The 9,358-nt window shown below is 41.4% G+C and overlaps 1 protein-coding gene across 3 annotated transcripts; it reads right to left on the reverse strand.

The window, feature by feature from the left end:
* Positions 1–825: 825 nt before the first annotated feature.
* On the reverse strand, positions 826–8,017 carry asb1 (ankyrin repeat and SOCS box containing 1). Of its 3 annotated transcripts, none has more exons than XM_025006910.2 (6): positions 7,770–8,017; positions 6,119–6,257; positions 5,309–5,611; positions 4,863–5,245; positions 4,225–4,309; positions 826–3,147 (listed from the first exon to the last, which is right to left on the reverse strand). In XM_025006910.2, the coding sequence occupies exons 1-6, from the start codon at positions 7,867–7,869 to the stop codon at positions 3,135–3,137; spliced, it is 1,023 nt and encodes a 340-aa protein (XP_024862678.1). In that variant the 5' UTR covers positions 7,870–8,017; the 3' UTR covers positions 826–3,134. The 3 variants fall into 3 exon arrangements, with proteins under 3 accessions (XP_024862678.1, XP_024862679.1, XP_017276094.1); XM_025006911.2 differs by lacking the exon at positions 4,225–4,309 and adding an exon at positions 7,205–7,454 and having other exon boundaries at positions 7,770–8,016; XM_017420605.2 differs by lacking the exon at positions 4,225–4,309.
* Positions 8,018–9,358: the final 1,341 nt, after the last annotated feature.

Consider the following 9,358-nt stretch of genomic DNA (forward strand, 5'->3'; position numbering starts at 1 on the left):
GACTGAAAATACATCAAATATGTTTTAAGATTTTATATAAAAGAACCTAAAGAACTTAGAATAATGTTAAATTATAATATAAACAAAGAAGTTGAATCTGCTTGTGTTTGTATTTACCTCCTTTTCTTTTAAACTTAAAACAGGATTTTATTCCATTTATCTTATTTTAATCTGTAAGAATCAAATTCAGTTTATATTTACACCTATTACAACTTATTTGGGTGGTGTATAAACCATAAGGCAACACAAACAGCTAAAACACAAAAAGAATAAAAGCTTTTAGAAGGAATTGGATTTTTTAAGTGGTTTTTTTGTTATAAACTACGAGGATTTCAACACATTTCTACAAACAAACCCTTCGTTTTTGTTCATTAAGCACCAAGAGTAAATCATTTTATTCATAATCGTTTTAATCAGCTGCCCTTTCATGGTTTCATAAATGTGTTTATTTTGTAGAAATTGTATTTATTTATAAACATATGCTCCCTTTAAAATTAGCCAGACTTATTTTACGAATGTTCAGCTGGAGTCGTCTGAAAAGTGTCATCAGATCAGATGTCTTCAGTCTGAAAACTGAAGGAGACTCCAGATCGTTAATTTGTGTAATCATCTTACCTGTTGATGTTTTATGTCAGCATTAGTAAAATGGAAACAACTTATAGACATAATTACCAGCTCTGAGGTAGTGATGCATGTTGAGCTGATAGAAAATGATCCGTTTTAGGTTTGGAGGACAAACTAATAAAAAGTGACTTTACCTTTGAAGAGTCTCTTTGGCTCCGCCCCCATCGTGTAGTTTTGTATAACAAACACCAACATACAGGGAACCATCTGAGATCACATTTACTGAATGCAAATCAAGATGACATATATGTTTATAAATCAAAACAATCCAACGTGCTGAACATTTACAGGTCAGTGTTGAAGAAAAACAAACAGAAGGCAACTTCCTGGATAATAAATAAAGTTATTTTACTTATCAGGAAAACATTTCATTTATTGTCATTTTTACAGAAAACAGATTCTATCAAACCTACTTCAGTAACTCTAGGTTCGTAAAGTAATCTGTCCAATTTGGGTCTAATTTGATTTTTTTTTTCCTGGTATTAGTATTTCAGTCAGGATCAAAAGCCTCTGAACTGCTCTTTTATTCATAAATGTAGAGCAGCTTAGAAATACTCAGAATTTGTTTTTAAAGGATTACTTTGCAGGAAGTAGTGCCATCTAGAGGCACAAACTGCAAACTGCAACCAATTAAAATCCTCTCTAATCTCCTGAAGAGACGGGGCTTGATTTGTCTCTTCTGGGCTACCGTAGAGACAAGGAGGCGTGGCTTAGTCAAATAAGGAGCCTTTAGATCATCTCAGCAGTGCTGATGGTAATTTTTAAAAAAATTCAAAACTAAAACTAATTTGTCCTAAACTGCATGGAAAAATAGCCAATTTCAGACTTTAAAACAGCAATTCACTAACCAATGAATCTGTCTAAAGGCTTGATGGCGGCCATTTTGACAGACTAACTCTTGTGAACATTGCACATCAGCAATCTCTCAATATACATTTAAACATATTAGTTCATAAAAGATTAGCTCCAGCCTTGTTTTATGATTACCTGGATCAACTTCCTCCAGGCGTTAAGACCTGGTTTGTGCAGAAATTAGGATTTTGTGGCTTGAAGCAACAGAAACAGAAACAATCCCAATGAATGACCGGAAGTAGAGCATGACATCTATCACTACCTACCTGAAGCACCAGGCGAGATGCTTTTGTTTTTAAATATAAAGAAATTCATAAAACTACTAGTTGATTCACTTCCTATTGTAATAAAACTGATTCTAAAACAAGTTAGAGCTGCAGCCAAACAAAACTCGGCCTTCTTGGCTTTAATACATTCAGAGAGTGGCCAATAAAAGAAACTATCTGACCCACCCAAGAATAAAATGCCTATTCAGCCCGGTTCATGGTGCTAATAAAACGGTTTATGAACATGTGTTTGAACTTAGAACATATTTTTCTGATCAGTCATTGCTCTTTTCAAGAGTTTCTAAATTCAGGGGACACTTTATTTTCTTCATTACAGTAAATTACACCAAATATTTACCTTTGATGAAGTGGTGAGAGCAGAAATAAACCTGTTTTATGTGATTGTCCTGAGGACGGAGCCCAATCCAGTTTTAGTAGCAGGATGTTTTCTCCTGCAGGGATTTGCCCACCATGTCTTTGTCTCTGGTGGAGATACGTAGAAACTATGGGTCTGTTTAACGTTTTTATCTTTAGCTGAAGGCCTATAGTCACAGGAGGAAATGGCACCATTTAGGAGCTCACAATGTTTACATGATTTAGATCCCTCAAAATGGCAGCACCAGGTGATCTAAAGGTTCATACAATCACATGACTGTAGACAGATCTATGGGTGTGTCACGGTGCCGTTTACTGTTCATTATAGAGATGACCTGAGTCATCTTTTCCAAGAAAAAACTCCTTTGATGAATATTTTGTTACACAAAATCATCTGGAAAATCCACTGTGGTAAGCACTGCAATAAATACTTAGCAGATAACTGGAAAAAACGTGGAGCACATGTCTACAAACCTGGATTTTGACCTAAAATCTAGGTTTACATGAATATAAGAGCAATTAAAGGCGCTGGATCAGTACAATCTCATGCCAGTGAATGGGACAGCAGTTTAAACCAGTTCAACACTGTGGTTTTTAAACTAATCGTGCTAGAACCAGAACACATCCTGGTGAACAACGTTTACTGTAGGACACGCACGGTTTCCACAAGTCGACACATGGCTAAGGCTTCTCTTATCACACGATCCTTACACTGACACAAAGATAGGACGTAGCTGCTAATGTCCAAACATTTACAAAACAAAACCGTTTATTACCAGAAAATTAAAAGCAAACAGAACCTTGTCTTTGGGACTCACTGAGGTTTTTGTTTTTTCTTTTCTTCCCCTCCAAGGATTAGGTTGGATGAGCACTTTCTATAACCAGGAGGTGGGTGGTCGTCAGTTCTGGTGAAGCAGGAAGTTCTTGATAGGTTCTGGTAGCGGTAACGTAGACATGTAGTTCAGGCGGTGTTTGCCCATCGCTCTGCGGATCCTGATGCGACACACGTGTGTCAGCCTACGAGGGTTTCCTGGGAAGGAAAGACAACAGAGTTCCCGCGTTGAGAGTCCACTTTTATAACAGTTTGGTTTTTATCGTTCAGATTCTGACGAAATAACTTCATCATCGAAACAGATTTATTGAACAGGCAGAAGCAGAAGGGGAATTATTTTCAGTGTATTTTTATTTTTTTCAACAACCAGTTTGTTCTTTTACAGAAAACTGAAATAAATCCAGAATTCAGAGCCAGCAGCATAATTAAAAAAAGCTGGAGGAGAAGCAAAAAGAGGAGAAAAAGTTTAAAGAATAAACAAGGTGATCCTGCTGGATGAGGTTTTAGCTGCAGGTGAGGGAGAAGAGGAGCATCTATTCAAATTTTGGACTTTCAAATCAAATATGAGAACTTTTCCTAAAAGGACCTAAAGAGTCCTGACAGGTCCGGCTGTCCACACCGAGGCTTGTAGCTTGACTGGAAGTTTAAAAGTCGTCATACTCCTGCAGGAATTTGTGCCGCTCGGCCCTCAGAATTTGTCTCAGAGTAGTTTGTGATTTCGCTGAACGTTGATTTGTAAATAATCCATCACTGAAGCTGCAGGGCTGAACGGCCATTTTGTCTTGATCTACTTTCTGTTAGGTCGGAAAGTTAGATGTAATGAAAGTTTTTGTTGGTTTGTTCATTTCTTCACCTGGATTTTAGGTAAGAAATGTATAGTTTTGTTTGTCGTTTTTTCCTCTTGGTTCACGCTGAAGTTGTTTTTTTCATTGTGTATAAAATTTTCCACACTTTGTAAATAAACTGAACTTCATTCTGGAGACATTTTCTCCAGGTTGTGATCTGGAGGCGGAGATGGGACTTTTTTAATCTAAATGTTGGGTCCAGAACTCCTAGAAAAGATGTTACAGCTGCTTCGTTCAAGACTTGTAAATCATTATCTTATTTCATACGGACAGAAAGACAGTGGACATGTTCTGTGGACAAATAAGTCCACATTTCTGTTGGTTCTACATGACAAAGATAAGAAATCAGCATCAGAGTCCAGTGTTGCTGACAGTGTGTGAAGGTATCAGAGTATTTTTCTTTCTTTTCGCAGACAGACGGGTGCCTGACCTCATTCTGCAGAGTTTTACACCAACAGGCTTCCTGAACACAGAGCGTGTCCCTGACTGTCCCGCCTGCAGCTCAGATCTGTCTCCTGTTAAAAATGCACGAAGCATCAAATAACAAAAGGAGAGTCACATGACAACCGAGACTGCTGAGTCACTGAAATCTGCAGTTCATAAATTCATAAATAAATTCATGTTTCTGGATTCATCTTTTAAAACTGCAACATGATTAAAAACCATGATTCAAAGGGAGAACGATGCTCCTTATTTCTAAACTATCTGATTATAAATTTAACAATAAAAGCTCTAATAGACAAGGTTACTGGGAAAGACAACTGAAAGTTATTGTTTATTCTATTAATGTTTCTCATTATTTAGAAAACCTTAGTGAAATGGTGTTTCTTTGATAATAAATTGTTGATTTTAATGTGATGAAATAACCCACCAGCTAGCTGTTAATGTAAATATTTACTGCATTTTTTTACTATAGTTACATTCTTCATCAATTTATGAAGACCTTATGCCACTGAGTAAGAACATTTGACATTTAATGATTTAGATATTTCCCAAACATCCAGTAAAACGCGTTAAAGTTTTCCCTTCTTGCATTCAGACTTTTTCTTGGAAGGTATTTGTACTCACTCCTCGCTTCCAGGAAGACCCTGAGTGCTTCCGGATCCACCTTCCTCCGGTTTGGCGACTCCACCTCGGACTCGTCCCAGGGCACGAGGGCCGGGTTGGCGCCGTGGTCCAGCAGCAGGTGGATGAAGGCCACCTCGCAGCCGTGTCGCAGCACAGCATCCAGCAGGCAGGAGGCCAGGCCGCGGGTCAGAGCCTCGTGGCAGACGGGCCCCGTGTAGTTGAAGTCCGGCTGCGCGCCGGCTCGGAGCAGCAGCCGGAAACATTCTAGGTGGTGGTACGCCGCGCTGATGTAGAGGGGACACACCACCAGGGTGTTCAGGGTGCGAGCGCTCAGGAGGAGCCGGGGACCCAGCTGGTGGTCCATGTCAACATCGGCATTGAACCTGCGACAAAACAAACCGTGAGTCTGTCCTCCTGGCTGAGACCACAGATCACCTGATGCTCACCTGATGAGCTCCTGCAGGATGTCCACCCGCCCCACCCTCGCCGCGTGGTACAGCGGGGTACTGCGGTGGTGCCGGCTCCCGTTAGGATCCGCTCCGGCTTCCAGGAGGATCCGGACGCAGTCCAGGTGACCGTTAACCACCGCCACATAGAGAGCTGTCTGACCTTTGACATCCACCAGGTCCACGTCAGCTCCCTGGGCGATCAGATAGGCCACGCAGGCGGCGTGCCCGGCGGTGGCTGCGATCCGCAGCGGGGTGCAGGGCAGACAGCCGCAGCACCACACCGACTTCTCGTTAATGCGCCTGCAACCCAGAGAGAGGACGAGAAACAGAAAGATATTAAAACAATAAAATCATGTTAGGCTGAGGTCAAAACTAAAATAATTAGAGACTGTTGGGTCATTTCCACAATGTAACAAACAAAAAAAGGCTTAAAAATGTAAAACAAATCGATATATTTACATAAAAATAGGATTTGAACTTTTTTAACATAATATTAAATTTTAAAGCTCTACATTAAAGCACCAAGTAGACAGTTTTTATGTTTTTGATTACAGTTTATTTAGTAAACTAATCTGTGAGAGTGTGTTATCTAAAATATGCAGCCTTTGTTCCTGCGCAGTAAGTCTTTATGAAGCTCAAAGGCAAAAAAAAATCTTATTTTTAATGATGGAAAGATGTTTGAGTTTGTCACACGAGTCCTTGAGTTTCTTTTTGTTCCTCGGTCCCAAATTCATCACATTCACTTTGTTTTTTTCTTTGTAAATGAAGCGACAGTCCTGTGACTCCCCCCCCCGGAGTCTGCCTCACCGCCTGAAGCTGTCCTCCTGCAGCAGGTTCCTCAGCGTGTCCAGGTCGCCCACGTAAGCCGCGTTGTGGAGCCGCATGTCATCCTGCTCCAGAGGTTTGTCACAGAACTGCTCCTGGAGCCATTCCTTCAGGTTCCGACCTGACGGGGACGCAGACAGAAACACCGACTCCTAAAGCCTTTACTGACAATACATATAAATATAAACACAGCTGGAGCTTCATACCAGGGACATAAATATGAGCCGTTTCCAGCAGGAGGTAATTCTGTGTCTGAAGTGAACTGATCCCAAGCCAGCACTGATTTTTATTTTTTTTACATTTCTACATTTAAAGCCCATCTTGGTGTTCGAACGTCTGACGTCGCAGCTTTGTTCAACGCTCCTCAGAACAAATAAACCCTGAACGACTCAACGTCTTCGTGTGGAAGCCGTTTTTAAACCCAGTGTGCCAACGAGGAAACTCAAATCTTTGTAGGATTTTATTTGATAAGAAAATCCAAGTTCCCCGCCGCCGACAAAGACCACTTCCTGTTGACTTTGTCTCTGACGGGACGCAAGTTTCTGCTGAACAACGATGACTTCATGACTCAAGAATGCAGCTGTAAAGCTTTAAAGAAACAAACCACTGCATTTAAAGATGTTTCTGTAAACAAATAAAGACGGTTCCTTCCCAATAATAATGTTTAATCTAATAACAAAAAATTTTAATTAATGCTGTGTTCAATTATGTGAATTATTACAGTGACAGGTATAAAAACAGCACGGAGACGTACATTTAAAGGATGTGTTTTACGTCACTGTGATGCCTCCATTTCCGTGGTCAAACACTGAAGGTTTTTATCATGCTATGAAGCACGTGTTACACATTAGGGCCGAATATTTACTGACAGACCTGCAGGTGTGTGTGTGAAATAAAAAAACGTTTAAGGGCCGATCGGGCCGTGGAGCCCTCCTCTGCCACTCTGATTGAAAAGAAAATCTTTATTTGTCATGATCCTGAGGTGTCAGGATAATGAGACGCGGGGTCAGAGATGTGTCAGAGTGGTGCAGTGGTTAAAGCAAGAAGGTCGCAGGATCGATTCCCAACCTTTCTGGATGGAGTTCACATGTTCTCCCTGTGCTCAGGTGGGTTTCCTCCAGGTATTCTGCTCGCTCCCCCCCATAGACAAACATAGGTGTGAGTGAGTGGATGAATGTGTCCCTGTGATGGACTGGAGACCTGTCCAGGTGTGTCCCCCGCCTCTCGCTCAGAGATGGGTACCAGCTCCCCGACCCGGAGAGGAGAAGCAGGTAAAGAAAACGGATGGATGGAGATGTTAGAAGATCATTCCTCATACCTACAGACACATAGTTAGATTTGATCTTTTTTTCTTTAAAGTGGCATAAATGGACTTCCATAAAGGACAAAAATCTGGACTTCTGTAACACTGCAGTAAAAACAAGGTCTGTAATAACAGGTCAATTGATGGGTGTTTTGAACCTATGACTGACCTATTAGTGAAGGTTGTTTATTTTATAGTTTGCTAAATTTATGGAGGGCAGGGAAGACGGGTTGCGCTGATTGCTCCCATATCTGCTGAATTTAAGGAGGCCTCAGCTGATTTCCTCGGTGCTGGGAGACTCCTGTAGAACCGGGTCGGGACGGTTCGTACCTGCGCTGGTGGCTCCGGGCAGGTGGGACACGGTGATGAGCGGAGGGAAGATGATGCTGCTGGGCGGCTCGTCCACATCCGCGTCCGGACCGTCGGCCATGATGGTCCCGGACTGAGAAGGGACTCCCGTTTTGAAGAAGAAGAAGAAGAAGAAGAAGACGAAGGCCCCGAACCGGATCAGAGCTCGGCACGTAAACAAACCGAGCCCGTTGTTGATGGAGGCGTCCGCTCGGGCCGCTGCGCTACTTCCGGTCTGAGGTGTCACATTTAAAGGGGCCGCGTCTATTTTTATCAAAACAGACTGGTGTGTTTTTTTTTTCAATAAGAGCAAGTGTTTTCATTTAGTTGAACTCCTGTATATGTTATGATTTGATACAAAATATCTCAAATGGTGTAAAACTCAAGTTTGAACTTTGTCTTGTTTGCTTATTCCAAAAAAAAAAAAAAGTCTGCAGGAAACTTGAATCACATCAATTTGTAAATACTTTACTTCCAAGGAGCCATAATTTCTTAGAAATTGGCTGCTTTTTCCCCCCTATTCCACTTCTTGCTGGAATGAAACATCTTAACCAGTAGTGTCCGGGAGGTTTTGGGTGTTTTTGCTCCAACACACCTGATTCAAATGGTTTAATCACCTCCTCACCAAATCATCAAGTTCACCAGAAGCACGTCCACAAATCTTCCATTTAAACCAGCAAGAACACATCTAGAACATGCAGGAGAGCGGCCCCCCGAGGACCTTTGACACGTGTGATCTTAACACTGACCTATCAACCATTTCAGCACAAAAAAAGGGTTCATTCAGGCAGAATCAAATTTATTCATGTCATTCATCATGACTGAGACATGGGAGAATGAAACAAGTTCCTTAGACCAGTCTAAAATAAATAAAAGGAAGACTAAATAACCTGAAGTCCAGAGGGCAGTTTAAGGGTCAGAGGTCAGGAGCCTCACAGCCTCAGAGAAGAAGAAGCTGCTCCTCAGGTGGACGGCTCATGAGCCGGACGGGTGGGGTCCGCCGTAATGTTCTTAGTGAAGGAAGGAATCCGTCTCATATTTTTGAGCTGATCTAATCAGAGCAGCTCCCTGACTTCCTGTTATGGAAAATGTCAGAACATTCTCCACACTGTAAAAGGAAGTCAGCACAGCAAACACTGAGGCCAGCATGCTTCAGCCTCATCAGGAAATACATTTGTTGAGGAGCTTATTACCACTTAATAAATCAGTGTTAAAATGCAGAGTGTCACAAAGACACGATTCTTTCCATTCCTTTAGTTTCATCTGAAGGAATGACAATGATAACACAAGTTGACAGCTGCAGTATTTGTTGCATCGGCTCCTGTAAGCTGTAAACTTGGCACATCTCATGGGAAAATTGAAGGAAACTGGTCGAGTGTGAGATGGCATCTTTAAATAGTTGTTTGTAAAAATCCTTTAAAGGTCTAACAAAACTCGAAAGATGACGCCATCTGCTGCATGGCGTGATTTCACAACACTTTGTTGGTGCAAAAATTGAATTTATGTCTGTCTAAATGTTGGTTTTGTAAATACTGCTGAAGAAATCGGGGAACAGTGTGCCTTATGATCTG

Source organism: Kryptolebias marmoratus, linkage group LG6, assembly GCF_001649575.2.
Source record: "Kryptolebias marmoratus isolate JLee-2015 linkage group LG6, ASM164957v2, whole genome shotgun sequence".
NCBI lineage: Eukaryota > Metazoa > Chordata > Actinopteri > Cyprinodontiformes > Rivulidae > Kryptolebias > Kryptolebias marmoratus.

Coding starts and splice junctions, on each gene's coding strand:
- asb1 (XM_017420605.2), bottom strand. CDS start 7,869: ATGGCCGACGGTCCGGACGCGGATGTGGACGAGCCGCCCAGCAGCATC. Junction 6,258..7,769: donor GCCCGGAGCCACCAGCGCAG/GTACGAACCGTC, acceptor CGTCCCCGTCAG/GTCGGAACCTGAAGGAATGG. Junction 3,148..4,862: donor GGTCTTCCTGGAAGCGAGGA/GTGAGTACAAAT, acceptor TTTCCTTCCCAG/GAAACCCTCGTAGGCTGACA.